The sequence below is a fragment of the Nerophis ophidion genome, linkage group LG03 (assembly GCF_033978795.1).
Source record: "Nerophis ophidion isolate RoL-2023_Sa linkage group LG03, RoL_Noph_v1.0, whole genome shotgun sequence".
Lineage (NCBI taxonomy): Eukaryota > Metazoa > Chordata > Actinopteri > Syngnathiformes > Syngnathidae > Nerophis > Nerophis ophidion.
The window spans coordinates 64,726,061-64,747,135 of record NC_084613.1 but is presented as its reverse complement, the minus strand read 5'-3'; the positions used below and the strand labels follow the sequence as shown (position 1 = coordinate 64,747,135).

At 39.8% G+C, this 21,075-nt stretch overlaps 1 protein-coding gene across 3 annotated transcripts in view; it reads right to left on the bottom strand.

Moving 5' to 3' along the window:
- kidins220a (kinase D-interacting substrate 220a) overlaps window positions 1-21,075 on the bottom strand; it is a 95,383-nt gene that overhangs the window by 43,528 nt on the left and 30,780 nt on the right. For all 3 annotated transcript variants that reach the window (XM_061895879.1, XM_061895877.1, XM_061895878.1), the window contains 4 exons: window positions 19,959-20,196; window positions 19,799-19,890; window positions 13,600-13,744; window positions 13,322-13,484 (listed from right to left, as the gene is read on the bottom strand). In XM_061895879.1, coding sequence (XP_061751863.1) covers window positions 13,322-13,484; window positions 13,600-13,744; window positions 19,799-19,890; window positions 19,959-20,196 — 638 coding nt within the window. The remainder of the gene's footprint in view (window positions 1-13,321; window positions 13,485-13,599; window positions 13,745-19,798; window positions 19,891-19,958; window positions 20,197-21,075) is intronic.

The following is a 21,075-nucleotide window of genomic DNA, read 5'->3' as shown; positions in this document are numbered from 1 at the left end:
TTGGGAACTGAGGAAACTAATTGATTGAAGCTTTGAAAGTGGAATTATTTCCCATTTTTGTTTTATGTAGAGCTTCAGTAGTTCAACTGTCCGACGTCGCCGCTGTCGTAATTTACGCTTCATAATGCGCCACACATTTTCGATGGGAGACAGGTCCGGACTGCAGGCGGGCCAGGAAAGTACACTCTTTTTTTACGAAGCCACGCTGTTGTAACACGTGCTGAATGTGGCTTGGCATTGTCTTGCTGAAATAAGCAGGGGCATCCATGAAAAAGACGGCGCTTAGATGGCAGCATATATTGTTCCAAAAGCTGTATGTAGCTTTCAGCATTAATAAAGTCTTCACAGATGTGTAGGTTACCCATGCCTTGGGCACTAATGCAGCCCCATACCATCCCAGATCCTGGATTTTGAACTTTGCGTCGATAACAGTCTGGATGGTTCGCTTCCCCTTTGGTCCGGATGACATGATGTTGAATATTTCCAAAAACAATTTGAAATGTGGACTCGTCAGACCACAGAACACTTTTCCACTTTGCATCAGTCCATCTTAGATGATCTCGGGCCAGAGAAGCCGGCGGCGTTTCTGGATGTTGTTGATGAATGGCTTTGGCTTTGCATAGTAGAGCTTTAACTTGCACTTACAGATGTAGCGACCAACTGTATTTAGTGACAGTGGTTTTCTGAAGTGTTCCTGAGCCCATGTGGGATAGCCTTTAGAAATTGATGTCGGTTTTTGATACAGTGCCGTCTGAGGGATCAAAGGTCACGGTCATTCAATGTTGGTTTCCGGCCATGCCGCTTACGTGGAGTGATTTCTCCAGATTCTCTGAACCTTTTGATGATATTATGGACCGTAGATGTTGAAATCCCTAAATTTCTTGGAATTGCACTTTGAGAAATGTTGTTCTTAAACTGTTTGACTATTTGCTCACGCAGTTGTGAACAAAGGGGTGTACCTCGCCCCATCCTTTTTTGTCAAAGACTGAGCATTTTTGGGGAAGCTGTTTTATACCCAATCATGGCACCCACTTGTTCCCAATTAGCCTGCACGCCTGTGGGATGTTCCAAATAAGTGTTTGATGAGCATTCCTCAACTTTATCAGTATCTATTGCCACCTTTCCCAACTTCTTTGTCACGTGTTGTTGGCATCAAATTCTAAAGTTAATGATTATTTGCAAAAAAAAAATGTTCATCAGTTTGAACATCAAACATGTTGTCTTTGTAGCATATTCAACTGAATATGGGTTGAAAATGACTTGCAAATCATTGTCCATACATCCATCCATCCATTTTCTACCGCTTATTCCCTTTTGGGGTCGTGGGAGGCGCTGGCGCCTATCTCAACTACAATCGGGCGGAAGGCGGGGTACACCCTGGACAAGTCGCCACCTCATCGCAGGGCCAACACAGATAGTATTCCGTTTATATTTACATCTAACACAATTTCCCAAATCATATGGAAACGGGGTTTGTATAATGCATAGGCAGTTGTGTAAAAATATGAGACAATTTGACATTAATAGTCATACATAATCACTCTTACAAGCCATAACTGCAATGTGGCCCTCAATGAAAACGAGATTGACACCCCTGCTTTACGTGGTGCTTTCGTGACAGGATGGAGCTTTATAGATGTTTTTTGTAAGAAAATATGTAAAATGTAGATACCTTGGCAGTAAGCTACAGTCATTTATGCGAAATTTAGCTGGACTGTTACATATGTCAGTGAGTACTGGATATATCGAAACTACAGCGAATCAAAAACAATACCAGGTAAAAGACAGCGTTTACACAGCCAACAACAAGACGACTTATGAACACGAATGCCTTTAATAATTTAACCTGCAATGGCTGTGGTTCATCCCGGCTCTCGGCGCTTGTCCTTAACCTCACTTGACAGCAGTTTTGTTGCAGTCTTCCGCTTCCTTTGCTGTGTGAATGTTTGCTGCATGCAACCGGCATCTCAGCGTCTGATTAATTACAAGGCTTCTCTCAGGATTTGGGGGAGTGACATATGCTCTTGTAGTTGGTGAGAGAAGCAGTGTGTGTGTGTGTGTGTGTATGCTGTAAGGTGTGACTTGATGAGGACATATGTTCAATTGCATTGGCGAAGAGAGTTTGCAAGTGTGCACTTTTACTCTAATTCGGGTGTGAACATGTGGTCAAGTGTGCAGCATCCATTAGGTGTGTGTGTGGGTTAGTGTAGTGATAAGAATATTCAGGTGCAGCGCCAGAAACCCACTTCTGAGTGCAGCAGGGGCATCCTGGCACAGACAGGGCACCAGATGTCAGAGCAGGAACCCGCTCAGTGGACCAGTAGCACTTTTTTTTTCCTGGTCGTCCAAGAATAACCTCACTGTGGGGACCACTGAATCTTCCCACATGCTTCATTGCGTCCAAATATTTTGATGAAATGTAGTAACTTTTTCTAAATTTTTTTTGAAAATGTGAGGCTACAGCTTGCAAAGTAAGTAATTTAGTTGGAGCATGTGCTGTGAGGTACAGAGGTGACCACGTCGCTCAATTTTAATTTGCATGACGGTCTGTCACTGTATGCTCCCTTGAGTTTGCAAGAACATCTCAATCCCTGATTGGCTCTTGAAGTCATCACGACCAGCCAATTTTTTGACAAATAAAACCCGATTATGAGTCCTCAACATAGTTTACAAAAATAATATATATTATTCAAGGGAAGGAAAAAGGATCCTTAAGGAACATTTTGGCTCAGACAGCTGCAAGGGCATGACAGGCAGTTTGTTTGATTGACAGGACCTGGCAGTCCGTCAGTCACTGTGGAATGGACACAAGTAGAGGTCTGTAGCTACAAGTCACGGGGGAAACTGGCTTCAAGAATAACATTCAACTACTTAATGCGCCTCATTTAAAATGTGTATGTTTCTCATCAGTGTATTGTGCTGTAGATAGACAGCGAACTAACTAACCTCACTTAGTAGGGTTGCAAATTATGTGTAAAACAGGTGAAGTTGGAAGAATTACAGTATTTACAGTTTTAAATTTCTTTTAGAAAGTCTAAAAAAGACGAGTTGTCTTTTATCCTCCCAAAAAACAGTATTTGTTTTTGGTGTATTTTTTTTTGTTGGAGTTATTTATTTTGTTGGAGTTACACATTTTAGGAAAAAAGTTGCCCTGTTCTGCATAAAGAAAGGTCTATTGCCGGGGATGCTGCTTCTCAAGAATTTACCCAGAGTATAGCGATTAATACAAAAAAAAAAGGAATATTTGGCGCCAAACATAATCTTTGAAAAAAGTCAGTGCTTTTCTTCTTGTCACTCATATGCACCAGTGCCCTGCAGCGATGCAGCCATGACAAGACTGTTTCAAAGGTTAGGAAGGTTAGCAAACAGGGGAGGAGTTGTTTTGTTAATTTTAAAGGGGAACAATTATGCAAAATAAACTTGTCTTAAAAGGAGCCATATGTAAGAATTGCATGTCAAGTCATAATTAAATGTAAAATTTAGTGAATTTACTAAGGATTTTGTGAAATAAAAAACTAAAAAATAATAATAATTCTGTTGTAAGTTAATACACAGACACTTGTAAACGTGTTAGCATAATAGCCAAAGCTAACGACACTGGTTTGATTACATTACGACAGCACGTACAAATATGCATGAAAACACTAACATCAAACATGACAATTTAGAAATTGTGAATTGTTTTATTTATATTGTAAAACTTATAAATGTTACTTGCTGCGATGAGGTGGCGACTTGTCCAAGGTTTACCCCGCCTTCCGCCCGATTGTAGCTGAGATAGGCACCAGCGCCCCCCGTCACCCCAAAGGGAATAAGCGGTAGACAATGGATGGATGGATGGACAAACTTTGTTCGTAGTGATGAATGAAGAAATCATACGAGTAAAAAAGGTATGGACGACAGGAAGACAAAACAGCACTTATACTTCCGGTTCAAGGCACTAAACAGAAGGTAATACTGTAGATGTTCAACCCAGCAGTGACCAAACTCATCCAAAAGATGGCACCATAGCACAAACAATAACACACCTTCTCAGATTCTCTGTCGGTGCTCTATGAAAACCATTTGTTGAATATAAAACAATATGGCCATTATCAAAGAAAAATCCATAAATCAGCCACACCAGTTTATAAGCAGCTGGGTTCAAAGCATAGGACAGAAGTAATGGCTTATAGTGTGGAAAATACGGTAATTCTCCTCAAATGTACAGCACTTGCAAGGGTCTGGCTCCAATCACTGATGAGTGTTGAGCAGTGTTTTATTACGTCTACATGGAACAATGTGACTAACTGATTCTATTTCTGCTGATACGGGGACCACAATTATCTCTTGCTTGCCTTTTCTTCCTACCATTATTTCCCATATGATCAAGTACAATCTGTTCAATCCCAATGATGATAAAGCAGGCTTTAGAACAGGTATTTTCAACTAAATTGCATGTGTGTGTGGCAGCAGTGGACATAGCGTCTGGAACAAATTATCGGTTTATAAAATAAAGTGGTTGTTCAGGCCTGTTGCATAAAAGTGATTCATCTAATTAATGCTAAATTGGGGAAATCAAAATAACAATGTTTGTACATTCTGGAACACTGAAAAAGTGACTCATGAAAAAGATATAGAAATGCAAATTTTAGCCTTAAATCTTGAGTAAAATCAAGAAGCTGCCCCTTCCCAGTCACACTAAGTTAACCTTCATGAGGGGTAAATGGCTGAATGTAATGTAATGACTCTGAACTACATGAAGGAAATCAACAGGAAAAGGTGTATTAACGGTCTTTCTGAAGCGGCAGGCTGCGTTAAGGCAATAACCATGAAGCGTTGAAAGAGGCTAGTTAGCTTGTTGTCATTAAGGCTCTAATGGCAGCCAAACCTGGAGAAAAACGGACCCCTGAGAGGACGCAGAGTATGAAGAAACGCAGGAGCGCTGAACATGATAGTCACACGGCTGCGGGCTCAAATTCAATTAGTGTGTGATCAGACAAAACGGCAATACAAACAGGAATGCAAATGTGGCGGCTGCTCCAAAAAAACACTCTGCGCTTCATTTCAATTGTCAGTGGTGGTGTGCCGGGCGGACCACGAGCTTACTGGCTCACTGCTCCAGATTCAGTTTGTTTATTTCCTCTATGCTCTTTGTGTAAGAGTGGGCCAAAATCTCCAAAAGACATCTTTACGACACACATCCTTCCTGCTACTTCGCATCAGTTTGTGTAGCCTTTCTCCATCATTCTACCGTTAATGATGTCAAATTGTTGAGGTTATAAACCGATTGCACATTCTCCATCAGATTAGAGAGGCTGTACTGGTCCACGCCTGCTGCAAGAATTAGCAAACATTTCTCCCCACGCCCTTTAATGACACTACACAGACTTAAAATAGCTTTAAATTTGTTAAGCAATGTTTATTTATACATTGTTTATTATTGTAACGCCCTGGGATATCACACAGAGTCTCTGACATTACTGAGTGGATGTGTTTGTACCATATCAAATCATATTTAAGTACTGAATCTTAACATCATTATTTTCATCTCATCTCGACAGTGACTAAAAACAACCTTGTTTATCCTGTCTGTGAATTAGAAAATGGAGATGCTCTTCTCACAAGCTTATAACGAGAAGAGGAGAAGAAGAGGACGAGTGGGCTGTGACTGAGATGCAGGGCGACAGTTGACCTATAAGGGCTGACTCACCCCCATGTTCACTTCACCACTAATATATTCACTTATTATCGCTCAGGGGAAGTGCAGTACTGCTATGTAAGAATACTGAACTTGCTTAATGCTGTGCTCAAAAGTGTGTGTGTTATTAATGTCTATGTGGCATGTTACTACAACAAAACAACTAAGGGCCTGATTTACTAAGATCCAAATACCACGTATCAATCAGCGTGTGCAAACTGTAAAGTGCATGTAAAACAAGTGGGCGTGTTGCATGCGATCTACTAAGACTGCGTATGTAATTGATAACTGGTGCAGACCGCCCTATTCAAATGATTTTTTTGCGTGTACTACACGGTTGTCACCATGGATACATATATCTATTGCACATTTGTGTTTTCATGCTTCTAAGTGTGGAGTTTTGCTATGTTTTGAAACATGCAGCAGACCATTATGGGCCTTTGAGAAGCAGTCCTGCAGAGCATTTACTTTGTACAATGGAACCCATCCATCCATCCATCGATTTTCTACCGCTTATTCCCTTTTTGGGGTGACGGGGGGCGCTGGCGCCTATCTCAGCTACAATCGGGCGAAAGGCTGTGTATACCCTGGACAAGTTGCCACCTCATCACAGGGCCAACACAGTTAGACAGACAACATTCACACTCACATTCACACATTAGGGCCAATTTAGTGTTGCCAATCAACCTAGTGTTGCCAATCAACCTAATGGAACCCACTTTTTTCATATACCACATTTAAGTCATGGAAGATGCTGGCACTAACTGTGAGCATGTCCTGGAATGTTCCAGATATAAGTATATGTATATTGCAATATGTCTTTTTCAAGTTTGTCCATGTTTTAATACACACAAACTTTCAGTAAATCAGGCCCTTCATGCTGTAAATGTTAGAATTAAATTTGTTGTTTTTTCACCAATTAAAAGTTCCGATTGTGATAATAAATGTTATTTATTACTTGCACAAAATCACATGTTTAACTTTTGGATATTTATTATTATAATATATTATTATAATAAATATCCATAAGGTCATGACTGAAAGGACAAGATCACGGCGGCCGAAATGAGTTTCCTGCGTCGGGTGGCGGGGCTCTCCCTTAGAGATAGGGTGAGAAGCTCTGTCATCCGGGAGGAGCTCTAAGTAAAGCGGCTGCTCCTCAACATCGAGAGGAGTCAGATGAGGTGGTTCGGGCATCTGGTCAGGATCCCACCCGAACGCTTCCCTAAGGAGGCGTATCGGGCACGTCCGACCGGTAGGAAGACCCAGGACACGTTGGGAAGACTATCTCTCCCGGCTGGCCTGGAAACGCCTCGGGATCCCCCGGGAGGAGCTGGACGAAGTAGCTGGGGAGAGGGAAGTCTGGGCTTCCCTGCTTAGGCTGCTGCCCCCGCGACCCGACCTCGGATAAGCGGAAGAAGATGGATGGATGGATATTAATTATAATTATACATGGATAGACAATTATGTTTGCTATAGTACTACACTAAAAACAATCTTGAAAGCAAAACAAACAAACAAACAACTGTTGACCTGAGCAATTAGACTTTCTAGTAGTGGGTCAAACGACACTGAACATCGATTCATCATTAAAAAAATTATACTGTGTCCCTCAATGCCTCCATGTTTGTGTCACTTGAATAAAAAACGCATGTAACCAATACAACTGCTGTGAGGTTTGACTGTGACGCGCCAAACTGTGTTTATCAGGAAGTGCTTCTTTCGGCTCACAAGTGACAGCTCGTACTGAAGGAAGACAAAAGATTGTGTGCCGCGTTTAATAGAGATATTCTTTGCCATAATCGATCCAAAAGGAACCAAGAAAAGGGAACAATTCCGAAGTGTGGGATAAGTTTGATGTTATATCGCATAAGGTAAATGGTAAATGGGTTATACTTGTATAGCGCTTTTTTTACCTTTAAAGTACGGTATTCAAAGCGCTTTGACACTATTTCCACATTCACCCATTCACACACTGATGGCGGGAGTTGCCACGCAAGGCGGTAACCACAACTCATCAGGAGCAAGGATTAAGTGTCTTGCCCAAGGACACAACAGACGTGACTAGGATGGCGGAAGACTGGGATCAAACCACAAACCCTCAGGTTCCTGACACGGCCGCTCTACCAACTAAGTCACGACTTCCCCCAAGGAAAAAGTTACTTTTTTGTTTAATAATTAGCTCAATTGCAAAAGCTGCACTTTCCATATTTCTTTATGCATGGCCATTCATTTGAAAAAACAATATTTGCTAACTATTAATTTTATGTGCCGGTCAAATGTAGTAACTTTATTATCCAGCAGATGGCACTATTTTTAAACAGCAGGAGTGCAATGTCAAAACAGCTAGTGAGTGTTCAACATACTCACTGGGCTGTCATTTACCAATCACTACTATTTAGTATTTTTCATTTGGCGATTGTGTGATGGCAATGAGAAAAAAGGGTGATGATAACCAAAAAATCATATTTACAAATTGATTAATAAATTGTACAAACCAATTAAGTATCGCTTTGATTTATTGATTGAAACTTTTATTAGTAGATTGCACAGTACAGTACATATTCCGTACAATTGACCACTAAATGGTAACACCCGAATAAGTTTTTCAACTTTTTTAAGTCGGGGTCCACGATACCATCCATCCATCCATTTTCCACCGCTTATTCCCTTTCGGGGTCGCGGGGGGCGCTGGCGCCTATCTCAGCTACAATCGGGCGGAAGGCGGGGTACACCTTGGACAAGTCGCCACCTCATAGGAGGGCCAACACCAACAATATTTATTCAGCGCCAATAGGTGACAGTATTAGCCTTTCATGACTTCCTGCCCCCATCTTAATCAATCAATCATTACTTTACATAAGCTTTATTTTACACTGATTAACTTTTCTTTAGATTTTTCCATTGATGAAATAATTCTGATAGCAACAGTTTTATACTTGAACAGATTGGAGTCAGTTGAAATTATTTCCGACAGAAAACAATTGGCAACCAGCGTCACAAAATCTGTTATACTTTTGAGGTTGCACTGTGATAGAAAAATAAACAGACAGCATGATTACCTATCCAAATCAGTATACAGCCTTCCCACGCCTCATCAAAGATTTTTTAATTTTTTTATTAAGCATATTTTATGTATTTTAGCCTAAATTAAACATGTTTAAAGCACAGTAGTATTGACGACTAGATGAGACCCAAACAATCAGAGTGTGCTGTTTAGTATCTCATTTTTAGTATGTATTCCTATGTAGGAATAAACAAGAATAAAGGTGTCTTTTTTCATGTCTAGAGGGCTCTCATAATTTTAAAAACTATATCATTAAAAAGGGCCTAAACAGATGTTTTAAGCTCTTGCTATGAATACATTCAAGTTATAATTAATAATTCCTGCGGAAATGAATTTACAACGGTCAGGTATGCAACAAATTAACATTGATAAATGAGGGATTGGTTATAAATTAAGCCAACCCACACCACACATTCATCATATCTTTATTAAAATCCACTGCAATGCGTGCTACTGGGATTACAGATAATATATCACTATAATTAATTATTTATACTACTTTCGTAGGCTTATTTGCATGTCTGAACGTACATAATGTTACACTAAAAAAGTTATTTGACTCAAATAAAGAAATCTGAAAATTCTCGCAAAAACACACACCAAAACCTCATCTTATCAATGGAAGATCTGTGCACGAGATAAGGCCTCAAGGCGAAGCCTGTTTAGGGATGTCATCATCATTAACGTCATTTTGGCCAACACTGACAGAGCGACCATTTGGAAAAACAGCCAGTGATGAGGAAGATGAAGAAGACAGACAGCGCTGCTCGTCAGAAACAGGAAGATGGTAACATTAGGCCTAATGAGCACACCCACGCTTTGATAAATGGCAGCTTTTTGTTGGACAGTCAATATCCAAATGTCTAATGGTTGTCTTTTTTTTTTTTTACATGCATGTCATGTTTACTTCCTACAACAATGTCACCACATGGACTGAAATCGTAATATCCATAAAAACGACAAAATGCATCATTTGCGGTCATCCTCTTGAAGCGAAATTGAAAAGTGATGTTTTTCTTAAACAACTGATAAGGAGTTGATTTAATGAGGATGTGGTTCTCTGGATATAGGAGGCCTGTCTGTTGAACATAGCTGGCTGAGCAGCTGACAGTAACCGCGTGTGACATGTCCCTGCCGCAGGAGTCGTAAGCGCTAGTGTATTGTGACAGAGTGCAACCTTTAAAGGCCAGCGACTGATGCACAACAGCGGCCAAACCCAGCGACAACCTCCGCCTAAGAGCATCTGCAGCCGCACAAACACAAAGATGTCATTGCTGTGGTGCGCGCATGTCGCACAACAGCGCTGATCCTTCCTTTGCTGCTTCAATAAAGACATCTCGGACTAATTTGACCGCTTCTCAGAAACCATGTCAAGTCATTAATCTAACTTGCATACCTTAATAGAGTCATAATTTGACGCACCATAATGAAAAAACATACAACATTTAGGAGCAAGGAGCTGTGGGACTAATTGTTATTAGGGAGAGAATTTGGAAAAGAAAATCATTGACTGCCATCTGCTGGTCAAAGTGGTTCATGTCAATGAGGATTGTACCAAAAAAGTGAAATACAAGCCCTTTGTTGATTGTGGTGATTAATACATTTTATCCAGCAACAATAAATGTAATCCTTGCTGAAGCTTTCCAAGATTTTATAAGTACATATATTATTACTAAGCTAAGTATGTGTAGTTAATAGCCATTTCTAATATAAGGCGACCCCAAAGGGAATAATCGGTAGAAAATGGATGGATGGATGGAATCTCAAACAACTATTCATACAACCAATCAAAAACTGGTTGTTATTTATTACGCACAGCGAAGGCAGCTATAACACTGTGGAACATCTTGTAATTGACCACTGTAAGAATAGATTGTGAGAACATAATCTGTCAAATAAATACTGTTTGTGTTGTGTTTTAATAAAAAACTTAAATTATTAATAGGTGCACATGTTATTTAACCTAATCATGATACTTATGTATGTACAACATGTTTTAAATAAGGGTTCTGTTATAAAGGCTTTATGGATTATACTCGTATAGACATTTTTTACCATAAAGAATAACTACATTTAACCTTTAATTGTCAACATTAGTTTGAGGCTCACTATTAGGCAATGTAAACCAAAAGCACACTTACATGTTGTAAGTGATGTAAAGCGTACCAAACTAGTTAATAAATCAATAAAATAAAATGAAAGCCAATTATAAATCACTAATAAGGGTACCCTTATTGTAAAATCAGTACAGTATATGTCTGAGTGCTGTCATTAATCCGGGTCATTGTATTCTCAGGGCATTCTATTGATTGCAACTGGACTGTTTAGTTTGTCATTGAAGACATTTGGCCTTCTACCCAAGCAAGCTTCATCAGTTAATGCTCATGGATTTAGATTGCTCAAGTCTAGATCTACAACTGACCAATCTAAACTTGTTTACACGCCAAATTTTTTTTTTTTTTGCACTCAACTGACATAGATTAGATGTTTTTTTGCCAGTCCAAACGCTCCAAAATGCATTAAACATTATCTTTTTGCATCTTTTGCCTCATTTAGGCCACATTAAGAGGTCCTCCAAATCCGATTCGAATCTGTTCTTTTTAAATGGGACTTCAGTCTAAAAGCAATGTGACCTGAATGCAACCAGTATGTGACTTTTTTGTCAGCTTTGGGCGAGCTACGTCACTCGTGTGCGCCAGAAAAGACGCAGTCGCCAGCGGAAGTGGATATTTCACCACAACATCCGGTTTTGGTGAGCAAAGTCTATGTAAGACGACCCAATTTTTCGGTGCATCACTAAGCAATAGTGCACAAATAATAGGCTATATGTAATATATTAATATATATTTTGATTCCGAAGAAAAAGCAATTTTTGAAGGACCGGAATTGACGCTGTGGCGCATTTGCTTAAATGGCAGTTGAAAAATAAAGTTAACGTACATCCACGCTGATGTCCATGTCTCCTCTACTTTAGAGATTAGAACCCTTCCAAATACTTACTTTAATTGATTCTCATGTAAAAAAACAATTTTTTTAAGGTGTGGCAAGTTTTATTTTATTTTGTAGTAGTAGTAGCAACTTCCTCCCGGTCAACTTCCTTTGTTTTCACTTTTTCGCACTGCACATGCAACTGACGTTGAGGTCACATTGGGGGCTTTGTGCCTTTACACTAGAGTTGAATAAAATCACATTATACTTGCGGAGTAAACATCCATCCATCCATTTTCTACCGCGTATTCCCTTTTGGGGTCGCGGGGGGCGCTGGCGCCTATCTCAGCTACAATCGGGTGGAAGGCGGGGTACACCCTGGACAAGTCGCCACCTCATCGCAGGGCCAACACAGATAGACAGACAACATTCACACTCACATTCACACACTAGGGACCATTTAGTGTTGCCAATCAACCTATCCCCAGGTGCATGTCTTTGGAAGTGGGAGGAAGCCGGAGTACCCGGAGGGAACCCACGCATTCACGGGGAGACCACACAAAATAGTCAGCGAAAAAAAAATCTGATTTAAAAAAAATCTGATTTGGGCCACTTTGGTCTGCAGTGTAAACAGAGTCTAAGTCGATAAGCCCAGACTAAATGTAAGAGTATGCCTCAATGAGCCCGGACTAGTTCTGACCAATCAAAGTCACACTAGTCAGGACAAGATCTGATCAAACAAAATCTGAGAGTCCAAACTAGATCTGACAAGTCTAATTTTATATAGTCCTGACTAGATCTGACTACCGGTAATCAAAATCTATCAGTCGGATTAGAAATGGCCAATCTAAGGCTATGAGCCTGGACTAGATCTGGCCAATTTAAATCTATATAGTCCTGACTTGATCTGACCAATCTAAATTTAGGAGTGTGTACTAGATCTGATCACTCTAAAACTATGAACCTGGATTAGATCTGACCAATCTAAAACTATGAACCAGGATTAGATTTGATCAATCTAAAACTATGAATGGATTAGATCTGACCAATCTAAATCTATCCAGTTCGGACTAAATCTGACCAATCAAAGTCTATGAATTGGGACTGGATCTGACCAAACTGTACCTATCTAATCCGAAATAAATCTGAGTAATCAAAGTCTCTGAGCAAAGACTAGATCGGAACAATCTAAATCTATGAGTCCGGACTTGATCTGACCAATCTAAATCTATATAATCCGGACTCCACTTGACCAGTCTAATCTGGACTAGATTTGACCTATCTAAATCTATAAATGAAGATATAATCTGATCAATCTAAAATTATCTAGTCTGGATTGAATCTGACCTATCACAGTCTATGAGTTGAAATAAATCTTATCAATCTAAATCTATGAGTCTGGACTAGATCTGAACAATATGAATCAATATAGTCTGGACTAAATCTGACCAATCTACAACTGTTAGGCAGGACTAGCTCTGACGAAAATTAAATCTATGAGCTCAGACAAACTGAACAGTCCAGTTACAAACCATTAAATACCCTGAGAATAAAATCAGTATGATACACCTTCTTTCATTATGTTATCTTTTTGCTGATTGGCTAGATTAATTACATTGTTCATGCTCCTACAAACTTCTTCTTACCTCTCATAGATGGTCTTAAGGGAGACCTGATCAGACACACCGTCAGTCTCTTCCAAAAAGAGGATGATCCATGATGTCCTATAAGGCCACTCCTCGGTCAGATTGATCCACGATGCCAGGCGATCCCAATTGAAGATGATCTGATTGGCTCGCAACAGACGGCCTGTTAGGAACAATGGTTAACAAAGATTAAAATCATAGTCAACTTTATACTCAACCAGTTTTATGTTACGACAGAGATGAATGGCTTTATTAAAGCTGGTAAAGTATTGATTGACCTGTGATTGAAACTATATTGAGTAACCTCCTCATGGTCTGGGGGCTGATGTCACTGAACCAGTCCTCAGTCACCAGCAGCTTTGTCAAGTCAAAGGACATCTGTCTGGTGATGGTTCTCTGCATGTGGCGGCGCCTGTATGTGTCCTGCAAAGATTTAGAGAAATAGTAGAAAATTTAAGATAAAAACACCAATGGGAAGATGAAATATGTCAAATGTTCATCTAAAGAGAAAATCTACAAAGTAAAAACAGCTCAGATGTATTTACAATGTATGTATGATGGAAGAACTAAAATGACTATTGCTGAACTTTTCTTCCCACATTGGCAGAGGCAATAGAGCTTTCTGCATCATTAGACAGCAGAGCAGGCTTCAAGGTCAACATGTGCTCTTTGGCCAAAACTTCAGCATACACACAATTTTGGACCTCAGTTTCAGCCTATTCATGCCCTATTCACCTTTATAAAAATATATAAAGCCAAATTATAGTCATTTGCATGCAAAAAAAAAGTCACATCTTTTCCAGCCAAGTAGAAATGATTGCAAGAAGAAAAAAAAAAAATCAAAGAGCCACTGTCCAAAAGCAGAGCAGTCATGACATGACACACAAGCCAGCTATTGACACAGATCTACCGGGGAACATCTGTGATGATATCAGACAGCTGCCATGGTCATGAGCCAAGGCCAGGCTTTTTGGTGGACTTTGAAGTCGTAATACCACTCTTGTGACCTCTTTCTGGGATAGATAAAACATATGGCCACCGCTCAGTCAGGGTTCGGAAAGGTCCTAGTTAAAGATAGACATCCAGTATTCATGCTGTATATCCGCTTTGTAGATCGGCTACCATTTCATGGGTCACTCTATGGGAAATTTACATGAGTGTAAAAAAATAACACGACTGCTCAGAAACAATTCTAAAATATATCAATATATACACATTTTTGCATACATCAGAATTCAACCACCATTTTTCGGGACAAACAATACTAACCTAAAGTGACATTAAACTTCAAAAACGCATCCTGTAAGCATGTCATTTGTGACAATTTAGTGACTACCAAAAGAATAACCTTTAGCTTTTTCGTTGGGTTTTTTGGCTATTTATATACCTATCCATCTATACATTTTTGAATGCAGTATTATGTAAAAGTATATATTTTCCTATCTAAATACATACATCAAATACCTAAGTCACAACACTACCATCAGAACTGTATAAAGAAAGTTACAGTATTTTAGTAAAAATTTTAATATGAAACCTGTTTCTTTCTTATCATTTATTCCAAATATTTGTGCTGAACTGATATAGTTTAAGCTGTTTTCACATGTCATCTGTGATCCCAGTGATTTTGAGACTGCATATTGATTGAATACCAAATTGAAGAAGTAAGTTTGCCAAACATGTAAAAATACAGTACAACCTGCAATAAAGCCCAATTTTCAGGGGAAATCGTTAACACATTGTCACACCGGCCTGCGCACATGCTCTCACACACACACACATACACACACGCACGCACACGCACGCACACGCACGACAACACGTTTTCTTGCTAATCAGCAGAGTGAGGATCATAACATGATTAACATAATTTGTACATAACAAAAAGTGTTTTTAAAGTATTAACAGAATATGATCAGAGACTGTGATGACACTGCAATATAAAGTATAAACAATAAAACATTAAATATTAAGAGTATGTGAAATATCGACTCCTACCTTGTTTACTTTGCTGACTACTTACAGTACTTACAGAGGAAATGCACTTTTTTTGGGAATTTTGCCCATCATTCACTATCATTATGAGAGACAAAAACAAATGTCTTATACATGTTTATTTTTAGGATGTTAAGAAAAGATGATAAACATGCTTGAAAAATGCTGATAATTGGAGTCACCATTGTAGCCTTCAAAGCCCTCTAAAACAACTTTCACGTTCATAACAATATGTGACATATACAATATTTGCCGTATTTTGATCATTCATATGCAGTACCAAAACCTATTTCCTCAGCGCATTTATTTCCGTTTCGATTGAGAGAAAAACATTTCCGACTTCAGGCAACAAATATGTGTTCCTACTTCTAGAAACAAACGCCTGTGTTGTAATCAATGCAGTCAACTATTTTTAGACAAATGAGGATTCAAAACCTTATCTTTTGAAAGCTGAAATATAGGGAGGATGGACTGCTGCCAATTGAAGCAGGCATGTATAAAGGCTGAAACGTGGAGCAGACGGAAGCCGAGAGAGTGAGGTTGGCATGACTTGACGCTGCAAATGTGGAACTAGGAGCCTAGCTATGCAGACAGAAATGTACTAAACTGGAAAAAAATGTCTCCCGCAAGCTGGACATAATGCACAACTTTCCATCGAGTGAGTCACTATAATATTGATCATGATACATGCAGCACATCATGCTATTGTTAGTACAACTACATATACAGTCGGTCAAGCGGTGTACAAACAAAACATGAAATGTGAGCTAATACTTTACAGATACTGTAAAATGATTGTTCATGTTGTTCAGCCAGTACAGATTGGTGTCCTTTTGCATTGTGTTGCGCATTACAGACTCAAATGCCATTCGGCTGCTGGCGCAATAACTAGCTTATCTCTTGCCGTAGTGAGCTTACGGATAATGCCGAAATATGCCATCCTAAGACGGTGGGCTACTACGCTGGAAAAACAGTTCCTCAGTATTTTTTTGCACCATGGGCAGGAAAGGTTGTTTGGATAGTTACAGTATGTATAAATACATGCTGTGCTTATATTGCATTAATGTAATACACATTTGCATTATTGTAATACACATCATCGGCTGATAGTAGTCACAGTGGCCAGGGGAAGGAAGTAACTAAAAATGGCGATATTATTAAAAAACTGTTATAAAAAGGACTGCGGGTCCGTTTTAGTACGCTGGCGTGCCGGATTTGGATCGCGTACCGTTGTATAGCCAACCACTGCTTTACATGTAGTCTGCTTTTGGCCCACTACCAATTTTTTTTAGCCAAATGTGATCCCCATGAAAAAAAACATTTGGATACACCTGCTCTTGACTGTTATTAACGTACTTATTAATTCCCTGTTAATATCTGCAAAGTTTAGTAACGATTTATCTATTCTATTGTTTTGCAGCTCGCTTCGCTATTTACATGACTGCTCCAGGCTTGCTCTCAGTGTGTAACATGTTTAGTCTTGTCCTTCAGTGAGTGAAAAGCGAGTGGTCTGCTGGGACGCACCGCTGTTGGACCGGAGCCCGCCGTGCCACGCAGGAGCAGCCCGAAGCCCTGGGGACTTCGCTTGGTAATGATACTTGACATTGATATTTAAGATACTTAGAAATGCAAATAATTTGCCAAAACAGAGGTGATTATTATTAACTTAGGGGAGCAGCTCAACACTGTTTATGGAGGTACACAATTAGCTGCTAGCTTGTCAGCCAGGGGATTAAATATACTTAGACATATTAGTAGCCAGGGGGGATCAGCGTCACTTCTAAAGAGAGACGGAACAGAGTCAAAGCATTGCTTGTGTGTAAAGCATTTTTTTCTCACCATATGCAATCCTGCATCTAATTCCCTGACTGTGGGATGCGATGTTGCTATGTGAAAGCAGACACAGTTACAGAAATATTCTGCTTTGCGAGGCTAGAATATATATAAATATTAATTGCATTCCCTATTAAGGGAAAATCTGTTCCGGTTTTGATTTTGCATTTCTGCAGAATTTCTGTGTAAAATAGACAAGTGACAATAACCATCACTCTTCTTTTGTATACTGAAAATTCTCCCATTAATGATATCAAGTTGAAATGAAGATGAAATTCCCCTACTGACCTAAATTTACAAGAAAGCATAATCTGCCAAGAGAAAAAATGTCAGGATGCCCCTGGAATTAAAGAGCTAACACAAGCATATTAAAAAAACAAACAAACAAAAAAAAAAAAACATGGTCTGAACAAATGTTAAGTAAACAAAGGAGTGGAAGCAGGGAGGAAGTGCATGCTTAGCTTAAATGTTTCGCAAAGGCCAGGAAGGCATCAGCGGCAGTCGCTTAGCCTCCTGCCAGCAGACCGGGTGCCAGTGTTTTGTTGCGGGGACCCACTGCTGCTCGGCCTTGTCATTAAACGGTGGTGACGCAGCAGGAAGGATAAACAGCCATTACATCAGTTACACCAGGAACCTTGGCTGCACACCCAGCACCCCGTAAGCTATCTCACTCTCTCCATATCAGCGTGTTTCCCCCTGTCCACCGGCCTTCATGCTGCCGGTCAATGCCAAGCGTGCAATGAGCCTCCTCTTCAGGAAGTGGCAGAAATGAGAACTCAGCAAGGGTTTTTAAAAGGGAGTAAATCCCACCCTCTGCAGGCCACATGGACATACCGCTAAATAAGCACAATTAGTATAAAGTAATCACTCCTGGACTAATTTATCTCCAATGGATGCCTGTTGTTTTTAAAATGCATTTTAAGATTTTATTATTAGTTGTTTTCTAATTCTCTCCCTGTGCTGCCTCCATCATATTTGACTGGTTTACTTGTTTACCATATGCAGTGGTAACTCAACTTTGGAAAATTTTGAGAAAAGAACAAGATGAAGCAGATATTTATTGAAAAAAAAAAAATCAAAACCATGAACAAGCGTGTCACCAACTTGGCAAAGCAATTTGAGCGTATTCTTGCTTGTCTGCACCATGCTGAGGCACAATGAGTCTAACACCAGCTGAGAATGCTAAAATATTATCTAAACAGCGGATAAATAGCCATGAAACTATAGAGAAGCTGCTTTTGATGTGTTTGACAAAGAAGCAGCTGGAAATCGATACCATAAAAGTCCACTATCTAACGTAAATGCTATACATTTTTATTGCATTACTTCATAAGTTACTGTAGTTGTTAGCAGTTGATTCTATGGTATTGTTTTTGCACAATATTTCAGATGTAAAAGTTTTTTTTTTCTTGTAAAAATATGTTACATATTAATATGTGTCTTTTTGAGGGGCCTAGCATAAATTGAATTGGTTTCAATTCAATTTCAATGGGTGACGATGATTTTTCCTTCAGCATTTAATACAATGCAGCCGCATCTAAATTTGAATTGTCTCACGACCTTGTGCTATGGATTTTAGACTTTTTAACAAAGAGTCTATGTAAACGGCTGTCTCTCTGACTCTGTAACCATCTCCACAGGTTCACCCCAAGGATGCGTCCTTTCATCCTTACGTTTTATTATGTATACAGATGAATGCAGGACTAGGCAGGAGGACAGCTATCTGATTAAATTCTCTGATGACACAGCACTGTTGTCCCTCCTCTATGGCTCACAATCAAAGGATGATAGCGCCCTAACTGATTGTATCTCCTGGTGTGACTATAACGTAAGGTTAGTTTTACCTTGTGCATCATACATAGCAATAAAATTGCCATTGTTTCATCATATAAATACTTGGGGACCTTTTTCGACGACCAGCTCAAGTTTGATGTGAACACAGATTATATAGTCAAGCGAGCACAACAGAGAATTCATCTTCTCAGGAAACTAAATTATTTCTCTGTCAGGCCTGTCGTTTTAATCAAGCATTTATTGAGAGTCTTATGTGTTTTTCTTTTCATTGTTGTTTAACTGTCCTTCAGTTGAAGACCGAAACAGCCTGACAAGCATTGTTAAGTCTTGCTCTAAGATTTTCGGAGTAAAAATAAGCGACTTAAACTTATTCTGCAAACAGCAAATCCTCTGAAAAGCAAAGAGCATTATTTCCTCCCCTGGCCATGTCTTTGCGGGTGAATTCTCTCTGTTGCCTTCAGGGCTACGTTATACCCTTCTATTTGTAAAACAAATCGCTTTTCCAAATCAATCGTCCCCTCTGCACTCAGGCTCTTAAACTTTCTTCAGTGTATATTTGTTGTACTGTTTATGTATTTACTGTTGTACTGTTTATGTATTTATTGACTATTTATTTGTCGTGGGTCACATTTAGGCTTTGCGAACCACGACAGCCTGCTGCTCGAAATGAATTGCCCCTTGAAGGCTTAATTAAGTTAAAGTACCAATGATTGTCACACACACACTAGGTGTGGCGAATAAAGTTGACGAATTGAATTCAATTGTATTATAAGTACAAGTAAAAATGTAACTTAGGTTTTATAATTAGGACGGTTTGACCATGAAACAGATTAATTGAATAGCTTGAACGGTTACCCTGCGGTTGAGTGCATTCTTGCTGCCGAACTTGGCTTGATCTGGAGCCAAGCTATTCTGAGACATCTTCTTGTCGCCGTCATCGGTCCATCCTGAGGTAAAATAAGGAAGGTTGAGTTTCTTAACAGAACTGTTTGTATCAAGATGTGTTTGGCTGTACCTTCGGCAGCCAAGCCGTCACCGTTGGTGGGCGCCGCCATGCAGAGCTTCTTGGCCGTGCTGAGGCCCCGGCTGTTGAGAAACACAGGCAGGTGGACGATGTTCCTCATGTAGTCGTGGCCGTTGATGTTGGAGTCCCTCAACACGCTGTTGAGGTTTTGGTTGATGGCTTTGATGATGATGTGGGGGTCGCTCGCAAAGATGGAAATAAAGGGGCCTTTGGAGAATAGAACTCGCACCTGAATAGAGAAAAGAAGCATAGTAAGACCATAACGAAGCCCTCCATCAGAATCAGAAGAGTTTTTATTGCCATTGTTTGTTTGAGAACAATCACCCATATGATTGACATGTGCGGCTGTAGGCAATTGCTGTTATCATTATCTCCACTAGAAAGAAGAAGCCGCATTTAAAGTATCATGAGTAGTCAGTGTGGTCGTTAGCTACTGTAATAATGGCTACTTTGTGTGATTTGTAAGTGTGTTTTAGCCTTTTTAGTCAATGTGACTCCAAAGAAAGCAATGGACAAGTGCCTTCACTTCCACCCCCCCACTCCGCCTCTGCTGCACGTCAAGAAAATAAACAAACAAGGCGAAGTGAAGTTATTTCATTATTCCAAATTGGGCTGCAACAACTAATCGATTAAATCGATTAAAATCGATTCTAAAGATGGTTGGCGATTAATTTAGTCATTGATTCGTTGGATGTTTGCAATGCGCATGCGCTGAGGCTCTTTTTTCCCCCTTAACCTTTATTTACAAACTGCAACATTTACAAACAGCTGGCAGTAAGCCAGCCAATTATGTGTCATGTGCAGCTCACGTTACCACGCAGTCTAATTAGCTTGGAAACATTGGAAAAATGGCGGAAAACAGTACCGATAGTTCGGCGCAGATACATCTGGAGGTTAATGCTGCATTAGAGAAAAGTGTACGACCTAAGTCGTCAAAAGTATGGGAATATTTCACTTCAAACACTGCAAAGAAGACAGTTTCCTGCAAAATGTGCAGCATGGACCTCACGTGGCACGGAAGTACTACATGGCTTTGGGAGCACCTGAACAGGAAGCATGTTTTATCCATGCATGAACACAACTCACGGTACGTAACTTTTTCAGTCCA